The 17,931-nt window shown below is 44.5% G+C and overlaps 1 protein-coding gene across 2 annotated transcripts in view; it reads left to right on the plus strand.

Annotated features, from left to right (window-relative positions):
• The window catches only part of DRP2 (dystrophin related protein 2), a 42,025-nt gene that overhangs the window by 14,208 nt on the left and 9,886 nt on the right, over positions 1–17,931 (plus strand). For both annotated transcript variants that reach the window (XM_074359216.1, XM_074359217.1), the window contains 14 exons: positions 430–593; positions 2,164–2,320; positions 3,965–4,085; positions 5,663–5,931; positions 6,321–6,467; positions 6,920–6,998; positions 8,774–8,834; positions 9,149–9,210; positions 10,832–10,906; positions 11,814–12,015; positions 12,234–12,319; positions 13,997–14,154; positions 14,494–14,660; positions 16,485–16,596. In XM_074359216.1, the coding sequence (XP_074215317.1) occupies positions 430–593; positions 2,164–2,320; positions 3,965–4,085; positions 5,663–5,931; positions 6,321–6,467; positions 6,920–6,998; positions 8,774–8,834; positions 9,149–9,210; positions 10,832–10,906; positions 11,814–12,015; positions 12,234–12,319; positions 13,997–14,154; positions 14,494–14,660; positions 16,485–16,596 (1,860 nt within the window). The remainder of the gene's footprint in view (positions 1–429; positions 594–2,163; positions 2,321–3,964; positions 4,086–5,662; positions 5,932–6,320; positions 6,468–6,919; positions 6,999–8,773; positions 8,835–9,148; positions 9,211–10,831; positions 10,907–11,813; positions 12,016–12,233; positions 12,320–13,996; positions 14,155–14,493; positions 14,661–16,484; positions 16,597–17,931) is intronic.

Consider the following 17,931-nt stretch of genomic DNA (forward strand, 5'->3'; position numbering starts at 1 on the left):
CTGAAACTTCATGGGGCAGCCCTTCAGCTTCTTTTTCTGGAAGATCGGGCAAACTGTGGGACAGTGAAGTCTGAGCTTACAGCTCCCCTTGAATGCCATGGTTGCCAGTGTTTGAGCAATTCTGAGCATCTCTGACCTAACACGACTCCTTCCAGGATCCCATCTGGGCAGTCATCCTGGCAGAATTGATGATAATAAGAGGGGTAATGAAAGGAGTCAGCAGTTAAAAGTGACCGACCTGTCCCAAGAGAGGACCTTGCCATGCACAGAGCCACTGAGTCTTCCTTTAGCTCACCACCCGCCCCAACCCGAACATAGCCTGGGACAATCCCTTCTCTCCTCTTGTTTGCACGTGGCCCACGCTTGGCTTGGTGCAGACCAGGGCGTGGCACGCTCCAGGGGTCGCAGTGTATCTGTGTTTCTGTCCAGGTTAGAGCTGCTGCCGCCACCCCTGCGCCTCCTCATGATGGTGCTGGGGTGCCCTGCCTAAGCCCAAAGCTATTCAACGGGTCTCTTGGTGCCGCCGGACCCCTGGAACCATCAGCCATGAATCTGTGTTGGAATGAAATCAAAAAGAAGTCTCACAATCTCCGGTAAGGCCTGGCGCCTTGAAACTGGGGCTTGAGGGAGTTGGCTGGGACAGTGCTGGGTTCCTCTTGCTGCTACAGCTCGTCAGCCTGTGCATCACCGTCTCGTCAGCCTCGCCCTCCACTTCCCCTCCTTTTCCTCCTCCGGCCCTGGGGCAAGAACTGTGGGTCAGAAGTCAGGAGACTTGGATTTCAGCCTCAGTCTTGAGGAAGCTGTGTCACCTTGGATAATTGGTTTGAGAATCTCTGAATTTTAGCTTCTGCTTGTTTGGATGTTTTTTAAAGAAAAAAAAAATGAGTGGAGGACTAATACTTGTCCTAACTACCTCATAGCGTTGTTTTGAGGACTCAAGTAAGATATGAAAAGGCTTTCTGAACTTAAAAGAGCTGACGGATAAATGAGGGCTGTGATGACTCCCTCCCTCTCTTCCTCTCATAACTACCCTTCATCTCGGCAGATACCATCTGCTCTCTTTCCCATCTTTTTATCCCTCTACTCTCGTCCATTGCTTATCCCCCAGCCATGCCTCCCCAAACTAAAGGCGAATCAGTAAGAGCCTGACGGCAATTTCTATTATCAGTTGTTCCTCTTTCCCCTACCCCTCTCTATAGCTACACACACACACACACACACACACATACACTTTTCCTCTCCACCCACTATCATCAAAGACCAAACCCCTGGCTTCTGGTGGGCTCTGGTGGGGAGGAGGCAGTGTGGAGAAGTTGAAAGAATGCAGGCTCTGGAGTCAGACAAACCTGAGTTTAAATCATAGCTCTACCAGTGACTGAACTGTGTGACCTTGGGCAAACTACTTAACCTCTCTGGGCAATAGCAGTGCCTACCTCATGTGGTTGCTCTGAGAATCAGTGGAAGCAAAAATTTAGGTAAAGGGCCTGATCCAGATGGTAGGAAAGCAATGACTAGTTATCCCTATCAGCAAAGGGGAATGGGCCTGACGGCTGCACACAGGCTGGGCTGGCCTCCGGCTTCCTATTACTTGGACCTCAGCTCCTGGCTTATTTGTGGAAGAAGGCGGACACAAATGCTTATGCGGTACATGTTTTTCTCCTTCCGTATGTCAAACTTTTATAGCCTATGCTGCCCTCAGCCTTTGGGACCCCTGGGCTGCTTGTATTTGTATGAGCTTCACACACGTGCATGTCCACCTCAGCCACCTGTACGCGCCCTTTCCGCCTACTGCATCTGCTCCTGCTCAGAGGCCAGGTGCCAAGGAGCCTCTGCGGATGAGCAGTTTGGTATGACTTGAGTTCCTCCAGGACAAGACGACAACCAGACAGCTCCCACCTCTAATGCCCTTGCTCAGTTCACTACCCTTCCCAGCCTAATGCCGGGTGGGCACCTGAATAAACTGATGTCCGCCAAGTGTTTGGTACCATGCTCCGTGTGGAGGTGCCTCGGGAGCCTCTGTGGGTGGCTCCTCCCACTTTGACCAGAGCAGCACCTCTTTCATGTGTTTATATACTGAGGTTCCACACAGGTATTTGTTGGGGGGGAAATGCTTGGCCACTTAACAAGAGGATGGAAAATCACTGATCTTCCCATTGTGTGCAGAGCCCGCTTAGAGGCCTTCTCAGACCACAGTGGAAAGCTTCAGCTCCCTCTCCAAGAGATTATTGACTGGCTCAGCCAAAAAGATGAGGAATTGTCGGCTCAGCTTCCCCTCCAAGGGGATGTGGTCCTGGTGCAACAGGAGAAGGAGACGCATGCGGTAGGTTAGAATTCCAGGGGCCATGGTGTGTGGCCTCTCCACTGGGAAGGGATCTCTTCTGCCACACCTTGATGGATGGATGCCCAGTCTCTGTTTAGAGGCTGAAAGTCACGGGAAGCCATATGCAGTCCCACTGGTCTGAGGCTAGCACTTCACAGGCTAAGTCAAATCTTTCCCCTCTAGTCTTCCCATCAATATTGGCTGCCCTTAAAACTTTGCCCTGATTTATAACAGGGACATGGGAAAATGAACATAATATAATACTAACTGAAAAAAAAAAACGGGGTATAAAACTATATACAGGTAGATCTCAATTATATAAAAATCTATATAGATGTGTGTACATATATACACACATACAGAAACATAAGAAGGAGCTATATCAAAATCTTCACAATGGTTAACTTCAAGTGATGATATTAGCATTCTTTTTAATTTTTTCTTCACACTTTCCTGAAATTTCTAAGATTTCTGTGACAGATATTACCTCTAAAATCAGAAAATAGCAACAGATGTTTCTTAGAACAAATACAGAATACACTGGAAGAAATGATGATTATGTGACATGACAAAGGCGCTAGCTGCCACTACAATGGCAATCATATCGTGTAAGTGTCAAATCAATATATTGTACACCTTCAACTTCCACAGTGTTATATGTCTATTCTGTCTCAATTTGAAAGATGATTACAGAATGGAATACAATACAGCAAGAAAATAAACTGTTACAGTGTGCCACAATGGTGAATCTTAAAGACAGTATGTTGAGGGTTCGAAATTTATAGATGCTGACAGGCATATGTAGAACAGATAAACAAGATTATATTGTATAGCACAGGGAAATATATACAGGATCTTGTGGTAGCTCACAGTGAAAAAGAATTTGACAATGAATATACGTATGTTCATGTATAACTGAAAAATTGTGCTCTACACTGGAAATTGACACAACATTGTAAATTGACTGTAACTCAATAAAAAAATGTTTAAAAAAGACAGTATGTTGAGTGAAAAAAAGGCAGATACAAAAAGAGCACATACAGTATGATTCCATTTATATAAAGTTCAAAATTGGGCAAAACTAATCAGTTACAAGTGGTGTTACAAGTCAGGATAGTAGTTACCTTGGTCGGGGGAAGGATGACAGAATGACTGGGAGGGGACACAAGAGGATGCTGGTGGAGTTCTTTTCTTCATCTCAGTACTGGTTACAGAGATGGAATCACTTCCTGGCAGTGCATCGAGGTGACTTTTGATTTATTTACTCTTCTCAGTGTATTTTTCAACAAAAATGTAATTAAAAATTTAATATAAATCTTGCCCATCCCGGCTTTGATTTCTCTAAGCCCCTTACAGAGGACTTTCTGAGTCTTCCAGAGAACCAAGATTCCTAGCCCCAAATCCTCGCATTTCTCTCTACCTTGTGGCATAGTCCTATTTCAGACTAAACAGACATTCCAGGGTCAGAATTATTCTTCTTCCTATAGAAAAGACTGCACCTCTTTTAGTCCAAGTAGCCCAAAGATAGAGGTTAATGCCAAAGGATCAAGTTGCACGGAGAAGACAGATTGTCAATTGCAGGATGGAATTCAAAACAATTGAAAGACATTCCTTCCCCATTGACCATGTTGCTAAACTTCACAGGCCTTTATGGAAGATGTCAAGTCTCGGGGCCCCTATATCTACTCTGTGCTGGAGTCAGCTCAGGCCTTCCTGTCCCAGCACCCATTTGAGGAATTAGAGGAGCCACGTTCTGACAGCAAAGGTGGGTGGTCTTCCTCTCTTCCATCTTCTTGAGCTGTGAACCATTAAACATTTTCCTGCCCTCCCCAAACTCATTTTCTCAGCTGTTATCTTGGAAGATAATTTTCTCCTAGGACTCCAAAGTTGGGAAGAGCAAGATTCACACTATAAGAAAAAGCAAAGAGAAGAGAGCCTGGAGCATGGGAGATGAGCATGTGGCCCAAAGCTGTATGTGGCTCTCTGGAGCATCATGTGTGGTCGTCCAATGAGGCACGAAAAAGAAAAAACAAGACTCAAATGCATTAAACTGATTGAGTGAATAAAAACAGTAGTATGTCCTTTAAAAACATCCTGCCTTATTCTAACATAGAGAGGCATTTGGCAATGCTCTAATCAACCAGCCAATAAAAAACATTTCTAAAAAAATCTAAAAATTAGATGATGGCATTTGAGAAGAAAATTAATTGTGGCTCTTTGATTCTGACCCTGGTGCCTTCTGGCCCCCTTTCCTCGATAGGATAGGTCACTGTAGGTCTAGGTTTAAATAAGGCAGCAGGGTGGGACCCATGGTGCTTAGGTCTGAGTGGTGGCCCAGCAAGAGGCTTCAACCCTCTGAGATTGGCTGTGAATAGCCTGAAAGATCCCTTCATTAATGGAGCCCTTTGTTGATGCTGTTGACCCTCTCATTTTACCTCAAGGCCCTCCTACTGAGTACTAACTGGTACTCAATTTACTGCCCGATGGGCCTCAGATAGGACAAGCTCAAGAGAGGAGGACAATTCCAGTTAGCCTGGAGTTTGGGGCCTCTGAATCTACTTCTCAGGAGAGGTCTGAGGGAGGAAGAGGAAGCCTACAAGCCTTGGCGGAAAGGCTTTGCCAGTTACACTAAGCTCTCCTGTGCTGGGTCTTCATAAAATGTCTCCCTCCTTTGGAAGAAAATGAGCAGCAGACAGTAATGCAAAATTGCATTCCAGGGTCACATGAATAGGACTCTGGATGATTTGCCTCACTCCTGCCTCTCAAAATATTTTACTCACTCTTTATTTTGCCCATTCTTTAATAATATGCAGAAATCTTCATGATATACTGTGGAAAACACCAATATGGTCTCTTGACTGGTAATGGATCCATGAACCTACACACATGATAAAATCACATACAACAAAATATACACACACACAAATGAGTACAAGTAAAATTGGGGAACTCTGAACAAAATTGGTGGATTTCATCGATGTCAGTATCCAGGTTGTGATATTGTACTACAGTTTTGCAAGATGTTACCATTTGGGGAAACTGAGTAAAGGGTCCATGCAATCTCTGTATTATTTCTTACAATTGCATGTAAATCTATAGTGATCTCAAAATAAAAAGTTCAATTTTTAAAAAACCTGAATCTGCCAAAGGAGCCTCAACCATGAAAAACTTTGTGTGTGTGTGTGTGTGTGAATATATACATATATATATTCACACACACACACATACATATATATATATAGACACATGTAGACACACACGTTTTACAAAGGGCTGTCTCGGTCTTTCCGTAGGCTGACCCTGCCTAGCTGACCTGACTTGACTTCCTGCCTACCTTTGCAGATACGTCTCCCAGACAGCGGATCCAGAATCTTAGCCGCTTTGTGTGGAAGCAGGCAACGGTGGCCAGTGAACTATGGGAGAAGCTGACAGCCCGCTGCGTGGACCAGCACCGTCACATTGAGCGCACTCTGGAGCAGCTGTTGGAGATCCAAGGGGCAATGGAGGAATTAAGCACGACTCTGACCCAGGCTGAGGGAGTCCGAGCCACTTGGGAGCCCATTGGGGATCTCTTCATTGATTCACTCCCAGAGCACATCCAGGCTCTTAAGGTATGCAGGCCCCCTCCCCTGGCTACCGCCCACCCCGAGACCAGGTGCTCCTCCCAGACCCTGACAGTGTTCCTGCTACTGAGACTCTATTGTTGGCTTGGACTTCAACAGAGCCTCTCCCAGTTTATCTGCTGGATTTGGGAGCTGGTTTCACTGAATTTTCCCCCGTCCTTCTACTGTCTTCTCTTTCCCTGGTGTTTTCTGAGACTAGAAAAGGAAGAGGATAAGGAAATGGCCACCCACACCCTAGTCTGGCTGCCCTAACAGGCAAGCACCGAGGTTGTGCTATTTAACCAAAATCTCTGGGTAAGGAGGGAGGAGCTGAGCTGAATGACTAATGGTTCCTTTTTCCTACCGTGTGCTGTGGGACTTGGGTCCTGGTTCTATAGCTCTTCAAAGAAGAATTCTCCCCCATGAAAGATGGAGTGAAGTTGGTAAATGATCTGGCCCATCAACTTGCCATTTCTGATGTACACTTGTCGATGGAGAATTCCCGGGCCCTGGAGCAGATCAACATCCGGTGGAAACAGCTCCAGGTAGAAGAGAAGCCTGGAGTGAGCCTTGGGGAAAAGGCTTGATATAACCAGACTTGGGGGGAACTTCTCCAGGCCCAAAGGCAGTGAAGGGGCATTGAAATGGAACCTATGTGAGAAAAGAGTTGTAGAGAATTGGGGACGAGGGAACAGGCTTCTCAACCGCTAAGCTGCAAGAAGTGATTAAAATAATCTGAGAGGGCTCTGTCTATATTAGGGCGCTCAGGGTAGACAGGGGCAGGTGAAGAGTGACTGTGGTCTGGAATTAAGAATGCTCTTCTCTGACCCTTGGGAGTGCCGTGGGGAGGCTGGGAGTTGGGTGAATAGTAGGAGGTGCTGAAACTGGAGAAGAGGCAGCCTCTGGAGGAAGTCACAAAGATTGCCGGAGGCATCTGGAAATCTCACACTGGGTATCTGGAACAAGTCCACTGTCTTCGTGTGTGTTCTGTCCATAGGTGTCAGTTGGCGAGAGGCTTAAGCAGCTCCAGGATGCCCACCGGGACTTTGGACCTGGGTCACAGCACTTCCTCTCCTGTATGTGAGACAAACAGGACTTCATTTGTTAGAACCTCAGCCACCTTCCAAGAGAGTCTACTGTTGTCCCTCGGGGGCTGGTGGGAGCCCAGTATACTTTGGCATCCAAGAAGCAGTAGATTAAAGCAGTCTAGTGTAGTGGTTAAAAGGACAGTTTCTTGAGTCAGAGAGACCTGGATCTGAGTCAGCGCTCCTCGCTTTTATAGCTGTGCAAGCTTGAAAAAAAAAAAACTTAAACTTTCTGAACCTCAATTTTCTCATATGTAAAAAGGGGGAAAATATTATCTAGCTCATAGAGTTATGGGAATTAAATGACTTTATTGTTCCAGCAATATTTATTGATGGCCTACTGTGGGCCAGGTATAGTTCTAGGCACTGGGGCTACATCAGTGGACAAAACAGCCCAAAATCTTTAGACTTGTAGAGCTTACATTCTACTGGAAGAAGCCAGACCATAAACAAATAAGTAAAATGTATATCAGGTCAATTGGTGACAAGTGCTGTGGAAAAAAAGGAAAACAGAGAAGGCGTGGGTGAGGGAGTGCTGGCCTTAATGGGAGAGACATTGCAGTTTTGATTAGGGTGGTCAGGAAAGGTGTCACTAAGAGCTTGGCAATTGAGCAGAAACCTCAAGGAGGTGAGGGAATGAGCCCTGTGGCTATCTGAGGGAAGAGAAAACCAGGTAGAGGGAATAACAACTTCTGGGAACTTAAGGGAGGGGCATGTCTGAGGAACAGCAAGGAGGCTAGTGGAGAAGTGAGCGACAAGGGGAGAAAGCAGAAGGTCAGAATGGTAGCAGGAGCCCCAAGTGCAGAGGGCCTTGTAGGCTATGGTCAGAACTTGGGATTTTACTCTGAATGGAATGGAGAACACTTGGAGGGGTTGAGCAGAGGAATGATATGATCCAACTTATGTTTCGGCGGGGTCAGAGTGCTGGAGTAGGAGCAGGGAGACCTGTTAGGAAGCATATTGCAATAATCCAGATGAGGGCTTATGATGACCCAGAACAGGATGGTAGCTGTGGTGATGGTGGGAAGATAGAGATGAAAATTAGATATATACAGGAAGCATTCAGCAGAGCATCTGGCACATAGGAGGAGCTCAATATATGTTCACGGCAATTAGAACTATTGTATTATAATCACTGGCATGCAGCTATACCTGCAGAGGGCTCCTGTACCCAGGGAAATGGCAATGAGGAGGTTGACCAGGTGACTGAGCCTCTCCTGGGACTTCCAGAAGTTAAAGATTTGGAGCTGAGAGAGATAGCCTTTTCCAGGGTTCCTTACTAGAGGGGAATGGGCAGTACCATTCCCCATTGTCCCACAGGACTGAGAAGTTTGACCTTCTGGGGAAAGGGGTTTGAGCCCCATGAGGAAAGTTGGGTCCACTTCTTATTCAGATAACCAATGTGGTGAATTTGAAGTGGACCCTACTTTCCTCATGGGGCTGCCTGAGCTAAATGGATAAAAATGACAGGGAGAAGATTGCTAGGGTGTCCAAGGCCAAGTATTCCTGTTCATGCCCTTGTCACGACTCTGGCCCATTAGAGCATCAGAGACACCCTCTTCTCCTTCCCTTGCCCTAACATCAGGGAAAGAAGTGTGTTCATTAAAAGTGTTTGCCCCACCCTTAGGGGTTGTTCAGAGTTGGCAACGAGAGTCAGGCATCTCCTCTGGAGCTTGACTACTTCCTTGGGAGGACAGAGCAGGGGAGTAACTGGGGGCCTGAAGAGCATTAGTGGCCAGCTTTCTCTTTCTCTTCTCCCTTATCAGCCTCTGTTCAGGTTCCCTGGGAAAGAGCGATTTCACCCAATAAAGTTCCCTACTACATCAAGTGAGTGACCATCTGAATCAGAAGCGGGTCAGTCACCTGCCCAGCCCCTCCCTCACCTACCTTTTTTCCCTACCTGTCCTTCTCACCCCTTATTTGTTGGGATTCCTCCATCCAGTCCAGTTTTAACTCCTATTCATCTCAGGAGCTCAAGAGTCTACCAGGGTAAAGGTGAACCCTTGTGCTTTGGGATCTTCAGGGTTCACCCTCAGATTCTGCTGCTCCTTGCATCCAACCTATCGCTGAGTGGTTCACGCATGTGTGTGGGAGGTGGGGGGTGATATGGACACTGGCTCTCTTAATGCTTTTGTTTGTAGCCACCAGGCTCAGACCACATGTTGGGACCATCCCAAGATGACTGAGTTATACCAAACCCTAGGTAAGAACTCAAGGTTTCTGTATAGGGTGGAGATCTATACAGTTGCCTTTGTCCTATAAGAATAGAAGGGTGTAGTATCCACTGTGTGTGTGTGTGTATATATATATATATATATCGTCTTTATCCATTCATCTGTAGATAGGCACTTTGGTTGTTTTCATGACTTGGCTACTGTAAATAATGCTGCGATGAATGTAGGAGTGCATATATCTTTTTGAATTAGTGTTTTTGTATTCCTTCAGTAAATACCCAGAAGTAGGATAGCTGGATCTTCATATATATATATATATATATATATATATATATATATATATATATATATATATATACACACATACATACATACATACACACACATACACATATACATATATATATGTAAAAATTAAGAAGTAGAAATATAATGTTGTACACATGAAATGTATATAATGTTATAAACCAATGTCACTTCAATAAAAAATAAATTTTAAAAAACAATGGGAGGGAATTCCATTCAACAAGCAGGTGACAGTGAAAGTGAGTCCTTGTGCTTTTTCCAGTAACCTTCCTTCCTTTCTCCTATGCACCTCTCTCAACTGGAAGTTCTATACTCCCCCTGGACGATTTTATCATCACGTTAACCTTCCTTCCTTTCTCCTATGCACCTCTCTCAACTGGAAGTTCTATACTCCCCCTGGACGATTTTATCATCACGTTAGGGAATTATGCTTACAGATATGAACTAGATCCCTTTTGAAAGACACTGTCCATGCCATGATGAGTGTGACTATCATGTGCTTTATCTTTACTACTAAGACAGATTCACTACTATGTTGTAAATTTTACCCATGTTGATGCATGTGACGATAATTCATTCATTTTCACTGCTGTAGAGTGTTCCGTTGTATATACCATAGTTTCCTCACCCATTCTACTGTTGATGAACATTTGGGTCATTTCTAGTTTGGAGCTAACAAGACCAGTGCTACTAAGGAGCTCTTGCTCATGTCTTCTAGTGCACGTGTGCATGTTTTTCGGTCTACAGCTCATAACATCATTTCAGTGTGTTGTGACAAGCATTACAAAAATTAAAAATAGACTAGGAAATATGAAAGTGCAACAGATCCTTAATGAGAGTCATAATTGATACTAATTTTGTTATGTTTCTACTTTATCAAATTTGGTAAGGTATTCTTTCCTGAAATTTTTTTAAAGGTAGTCAAATTTTAATAAGATCCTCTATACACACATGTATTTGCTACTGAAAATTCCTAAAATTTTTGATTCAGTTATTTATACATATGCACATTTGTGTATGTATACTGGACTGTAATGTAAAAAGAATTTCTTACTGTGTGTCTTGGTTCAAAAAATGTGTGAAAATCACTGCTCCAGGATATATAGCTGGCTGGGTTTTAGGATGTGTGAATGTTCAATTTTATTAGGTCACGCCAAGTTGTTTTTCCCAGGTGATTGTATCACTTTACACTTCCACCAGCAGTTCTCATTCATCCACATCTTTGCTAACACTTGCTATTGTCATACTTTTTTTTTGCCAAGCTGGCAGGTGTAAAATTGTATCTTGTTGTGGTTTTAATTTGCATTTCCCTGATCTGCATGGGTTTCTTTCCATTCTTTGCAGCTGATCTGAACAACATTAAGTTCTCAGCTTACCGCACTGCCATGAAGCTACGCAGAGTCCAGAAGGCACTGCGTCGTAAGTCTCCCATTGCACTTCCCTTATGGCCTTCATCCTTATTCTTCCTCATCTGTTTCCCAGTTTAATCCCACCTTGGCCAGGGTTGTTCATTGGCTTGGTGGGACCTCTCCAAAGCCTGGAAGATGCTGGCTGTGGACACCTGCTCTTTCCAGGGCCCTTCTATGCTCTCCAACCCCCAAGCTTCCTTCCAAATTAACCTACAACTATCCTCTTCCTTGTCCCTTCCTCCCTGTTCAACCTGGATAATCAAACAACTGGCAAGAAGTATCCAGCAAATGGTTTGGAGCCACTGGGGGCTTGTGTTCTTTTGCCATCTTGGGGTTATTAGATGTAGCAGCAGAACTGTTGAAGCAAATGCCAGTGGTTAGGGGACAGCCTGGCTGCAGACATAATGTGCCTTTCTCAGAGATAGTGTCCATCCAATCTTCCTGGCCCAGGCGTGTCTGGCTAGGTTGATTCCTGCATTGGAGGCAATTAAAAAGTTCTCCTGAGTTATGTCACATTTACCCAGGCATAACTTAGCCTTTATAACTAAGTGTCTAGGTTCTCAGAATGAGGTTCATGGACAAACCTATTTGTAGTTGAAACATATGTAAAGTCAGAGAAAGTTAAAAAAATGGTATATGACCCCTGAGAGTTTACCCAAATTCCTCTATCTTCTTGAAACTGATGTTAAGGAACAGACAGGTATAGAAGAATTTCGGGCCAATTTAAGTGGCCTTTCCTGCCTTCTCCCTTCTTGGGATGAGGGGTCTTGGTAAAAGGCAAGCTTGCATCGTACTTACAAATGGTTAGTCTGGAGATTGAGTCTCAAATTTGGTGATCCTGGAGGCCATATCTCCTTGTCTAGTCCCTGGGGTTCTACTTTTGGCTGTATTTTCTCCTTCTCTCCTTCCCTTCCCAGTGGACCTGGTTACCTTAACCACAGCCCTGGAGATCTTCAATGAGCATGATCTGCAGGCCAGTGAGCATGTGATGGATGTGGTGGAGGTCATTCACTGCCTGACTGCCTTATATGAAAGGCTGGAGGAGGAAAGAGGCATTTTGGTCAACGTGCCGCTCTGTGTGGACATGAGCCTCAACTGGCTCCTCAATGTGTTTGATAGGTAAGGGCTCGCAGCCCTGGCAGCCTCCAGGATGAAATTCAGTGGGACATCTAGAGTGGGCATGGTGGCCAAGGAGCTGCTCCCATGGTGAACTCAGACCCAGCTCAGCTTGGGGTTGGCACAGAGCCCTGTGGGGATCAACTCTGCAAGGGAAATGACTGTCAAGAAGTTAACCCTTTACCGATATTCATATTCTCAGTCTCTTCTTTTAAATCTAGTGGTCGCAGTGGAAAGATGCGGGCATTGTCCTTTAAGACTGGCATTGCATGCCTGTGTGGCACAGAAGTGAAAGAAAAACTGCAGTGTGAGTACAGCTCCAAAGTCTGGAGTGGAATTGGGTGGAGGGAGAGGTGTGGTGGGAGAAAGAAGGGTGTAAGATAAGCAGAAGTTTGGTCTTATGACTCAGCCGAGGGTTACTCGGGCTACCTTCTAATGCTTCCTGGTCCAGGCTATTACAAACAACCCACAACAGCCAAAGGCCAAGATGGGTCTAAGACCTGTTATTATTCCCAGGGTCACTCCAAGGGCGTTGGTTTCTTCTGATCTGATGTAATTATTTGACCATGATCTGAGTTGGCATCCTGGGGTACCAGAACCTGGACTTTGTAGTTCCATTCCCCTGTGGCCTATCAAGTTTAGCCCTCTCCCAATCTGAACCTCAAGCCATGTCACACTTTCTGCTGGAGACTTCCCATGTGATAACATGGGCAGTGTGACATAATCCCCATTATCTGGCAGTATGCAGTTCTGTAGGTTTTAACCTCTGTGGTGTAAAGCACCTTTGCTTTCCCCTGCATCCTCCATCTTTTGTACAGCATTTTGTAATTTTCTGAATCAGCATCATTAATTGTCAAGTGCTTAATGTGTGTTGACCACTGTGCTAAATGTGATGAGTACAAGGTCCAATTAGACATAGTCCCTGCCTCGAGTGGTTTAGAGTCCAGGGGAAGAGACAGAAATACACAGAAAGAATTTTTGAAAGTGCTAATTAGAATAATCTGAGTGGCAAAGGATATGTGCTGTATCAGATCACAGAAGAGTGATGACAACCATCTAGGAAAACTTAACAGGGAAGAAGACTTTTCAAAGCATGTTCATAGCTATGATATAATTTATTACTCCCAACATTCCTTTAAGATGGGATAGACACTGATGATTTAATCTTAATTTACAAATGACAAAACTGCAGCATAGAGAGATTCATGACTTACTCAGGGTTTTACAAGCTAGTCAGTAATGGATACACAACTAAAACCCAGGTCCTCTGCCTTCTACATTTGTTTATTTTATGGCCATTAGGTGAGGTATGAAACAGGCAGACAAGAACCCCTGATGGAGTTTTTCTAAAGTTGGGGTGGGATAGGGGAGTTCCCACAAGAGTAGATAGTGTCCATATTCAAATATGAGTACATAGTCTGCCTCACTTAGCTCAGTCATTTAGAGCTAATTCTTAAATGATCAAATGTGTTGAATTATCTCCTCTTTTTGGATCATCTGTGCCAGTGTTTCTTTCCCTTTGCATGGATAACTGAGAGATTACTGCAGTATCAGACTACTTGGGCTACATGAACAGGAGGGGATAGAGCAGACAGACTGCAACTCATGTTCAGGCAACCTTGAACTCCACACCCCTTCATCTTGCTTCTTGAGAATTTGTTTTCCCAGCAGTGTCATTTCAGTGTCTGGCACTGCTCCCATATGCAGCTTGCTCTCTCCCCTTCACTCTTCTCTCCCGTTCTCTTTCTGTTGCGTTCTCTCTTTGTGTCTGTCTCATTTTTTTGTCTCTGAATCTAGAAGGTGCTCTCTTTAGAACTCCTGGGTTTCTAAAAGCTCAGGGATGGACCTTTACGTTTCCAGTTTCAAAAGTCATTAGCTAAGTTGATGTGCTCTTTCCCTGTATCTGTTTCTGCTTTTTCTCCTCACATCATTCTCTGGCCATTCCTGTATCGGGCTTGGCCATGACTTATGGTGGGGCCAACAGACCTCTTCAGCCAAGTGGCCAACTCAGGCAGCCAGTGTGACCAACGCCACCTCGGTGTCCTGCTTCATGAGGCCATTCAGGTGCCCCGTCAGCTGGGGGAAGTGGCAGCCTTTGGGGGCAGCAATGTGGAGCCCAGCGTTCGTAGTTGCTTCCGCTTTGTGAGTATAGAACTAGGAGGGAGGAAAGGGGGGATGATGAAAGGGAGGGTGGGAAAGAGGGAGGGAGGACTAGGAGCTGGGCTTTGGATCTGAAGTACTCGGATGTAAGGGGGTTTGTTGGTATTGAACAACAGGACAGAGGGTTCTCTGGGCTTTTGGGGTCAGAGTCCTGTGGGGACAGGGGCACCATGTCAATTAGTACAGGGTAGATGGTGGACTTCTCTGGAGAATAGGCCAACCCAGGCCTTGTTGTTTCTCCTCCTCCCCTGAGACCTGCCATTCTAAGCACAAGACACTTTGGGGCCTCAGATGTTGTCACTGGGCTTCTTGTTTCCCTAGAGCACTGGGAAGCCAGTCATTGAAGCTTCACAGTTCCTGGAGTGGGTCAACTTGGAGCCCCAGTCCATGGTGTGGCTGGCTGTTCTGCATCGGGTCACCATCGCTGAGCAAGTGAAGCACCAGACCAAGTGCTCTATCTGTAGGCAGTGCCCCATCAAGGGCTTCAGGTAGGCAAAGCAATACTGGCCAGAGTGATAATAATAAATAGACCATGTCACATATAAGTAATCGATCATGAAACAGTGCATCACATAATTATATAATTACAAGGAACCTATTGTATGTTGTTATATACTGTTATAATCCTTCCTATTGCAGAATATTTAACCTTTTAAAAAATCGAAGGCAATGAAATATTTTCTTTTGTTTTAGTTTATTATGAAGTACTTGCCTATAAAAACATATAGAGGAGCTAAAGGGGGTAGTGAGGGGGGATCAGCACAGAAGGAGAAGTAATTTGCTCATCGTTCCCCAGGGAGCATTAAGTAGAACCCAGAAGCCCCAGCATCCTGACATGTAAGAACACCTATGTACCAAAAGGTGTGCTGGCAAATGATTCACAACCTACTCTCCACAAAGCAGAAGAGAAACCTGATTTATAGCACTGGCTAATTTCCATGATGTAAATACTCCCACCGTGCCAGTGTCAGGCTCCCCACAGGAGGTCAGGAAGTGATGCACTCTTGCACACCACTTGTAATATTTCTGCCATCAGGTACAATGATGTAGACAAACTCAAGAGCATAGATAATAGTGAAATAGTTGGGAAATGATGAGTTGGAGTATTTATTACCTTTGTTTTTCATATCATTTGCTTACCTGTGAGTTTATATGATTTAATTTTTAAATAATGGCTATATTTAACAACTGACTTGGAAAACTCCTGAAATTTTAACTGGCTCTCATGGGCTGGTATGAGCCGGTGCCAGCGCCCCACGGTGGGCATCCACAATCAAACTTAAGAAATAAAACAATATTTTACAATATATTTATGTATATTATAAAATATATAGTAGATGTTTATAAATTTATATATACATTCTATATAATATATAAAAAATGTATTACAATATATTTGTAAGTTCATTGATTACATTCCTCTCCATCCCCCACAGAGGTAGCTGCTATCCTGAATTTGGCTTTCATCACAAAATGCTCCATTGTTTGACTTTTTAAAGCACTAGCACATACTCTCTTTACTACAAGCCTGCTTTTTATAAGCAAATGAGGTACAGAGGTGGAGTTCACACAGCTGGCTACTGTGGCTCCAGGACTAGATGTTGGATCCTCTGACTGCTCTAAGTCTAGAAATCTCACTGTTCTATGCTACTAGGTCTGGGCAGTCCAACCAGGCTTTGGAACTGGATCTGAAGGGCTAGTCTGTATTCAGGCAAAATAGAATTATATTTTATAAATAACTTGGGGGGAATAGCTTTTAGCCAACTTGCCCGCGGCTGGTAGAATCAGTTGTCTCCATATTGAAAGTGTAACTTCTCCAAGGTGACACCTGTGAAACTGGACCCTTGGGGCCATCTTTGTTTAGAAGGCTATTTTGGGGGAGGGTAATTAGTTTTATTTATTTATTTTTAACAGCGGTACTTGGGGTTGAACCCAGGACCTCGTGCATGCTAAGCATGCGCTCTCCCACTGAGCTACGCCCTCCCCCCAGGAGGCTGTTTGATATAATGAGCTCTTTTTACCCCTGCTCCACCTTCCCTTTTAAAAAATATGGAGACAATGCTATTTCCTGAACTTCTTGGGACTCTGAGCGTGTGATTTCATGGGGATTTATGGCCTCTAGAGTAAGACTAGTCATCTAGTGAGGAGTCAGACACTGCTATGTATAGGAGGTTAAGTGCTCCATATATATAGCGGTTATGGCTCCGTGCCTCACCCCCTTCCAATGTATGTGTATATTTGGATGTTAGGGGGCGGGGGAGGTGACTATGGTACATTGGATCCTCTTTCTTACCACCTCTCCTCTCCCCAAGGTACCGGAGTCTGAAACAATTTAATGTGGACATCTGCCAGACCTGCTTCTTGACAGGCAGGGCCAGCAAGGGCAACAAGCTGCACTACCCCATCATGGAGTATTACACCCCGGTATGGGGCCTCTGGGCCAAGTGGGACGGGTGGGCAGCTCTCAGCTTCTGGGCCGTTGCTCCACTTTGCCAAGCATTAGCTCACTGTATTCTGCTCTCTGTTGGGGAGCGTTCTCCAAACAGTCCCGGTGATTCACTGTTTGGGAGATTCAGGCCTCTGTGTCCTTCCAGCAGAGCTTCTCCCTCACTGGGGCTGTAGCTGGCTAGAGCAGCCCAAGACACTCTTGATCATTTAAAAGACACTCCCTGTTCTCCTGCAGAGAAAACTCTCAGAAAAAAATAGAGCAAGGCCATTGTAGGTGACTAGCTTTCCATTACTCACTTTAGTTTTTCCTGCTTAGCTTGTTGAATTGTTCCTCTCCCCTGGTCTTCACCTGCTACTTTGCCATTGCTCCAGTCCCTTCTAGTCAATACCAAACTTTGTGCTCAAATTCATTATGCAGCCTCTTGGGGGGAAAAAAGGGTATTTTCTTTTTTTTTCCTTTTTTCTTTTTTTTAATTGAAATATAGTCAGTTGCAATGTGTCAATTTCTGGTGTACAGCATAATGGCCCAGTCATACATGTACATACATACATTTGTTTTCATATTCTTTACACCATTTAATTCTTTTTTTAAACTTTTTTTTATTGAGTAATAGTCATTTTACAATGTTGTGTCAAATTCCAGTGTAGAGCACAATTTTTCAGTTATACATGAACATACATATATTCATTGTCACATTTTTTTCACTGTGAGCTACCACAAGATCTTGTATATATTTCCCTGTGCTATACAGTATAATCTTGTTTATCTATTCTACATTTTGAAATCCCAGTCTATCCCTTCCCACCCCCTGCCCCCTTGGCAACCACAAGTTTGTATTCTGTCTATGAGTCTGTTTCTGTTTTGTATTTATGCTCTTTTTTTTTAGATTCCACATATGAGAAATCTCATATGGGTATTTTTCTTTCTCTTTCTGGCTTTCTTCACTTAGAATGATATTCTCCAGGGACATCTATGCTGCTGCAAACGGCGTTATGTTGTCATTTTTATGGCTGAATAGTATTCCATTGTATAAATATTTCTTTATTGCGGTCCCCACATTCTACTTGGTTTTCATTGAAAACTATGCCCTTCATAGCCTCCTGAGCCCAGATTGGTCAGTATTCCTGAACTCCAGCCAAACAGTTTCTCCTCTGCTGTGTTCAGGACCCATGGCTCCAGGCTAAGCTTTCTGAGCTGCCTCTGCTCCCTAAAATCCTTTATCCCTTTCTCTCCACAGACACTCCCAAAGTCCCAAACATATCCCCAGGCCCCCCCACTGTCTCCCACCCAACCTCCATAATCCAGCTCCC

The sequence above is a fragment of the Camelus bactrianus genome, chromosome X (genome assembly GCF_048773025.1).
Source record: "Camelus bactrianus isolate YW-2024 breed Bactrian camel chromosome X, ASM4877302v1, whole genome shotgun sequence".
Lineage (NCBI taxonomy): Eukaryota > Metazoa > Chordata > Mammalia > Artiodactyla > Camelidae > Camelus > Camelus bactrianus.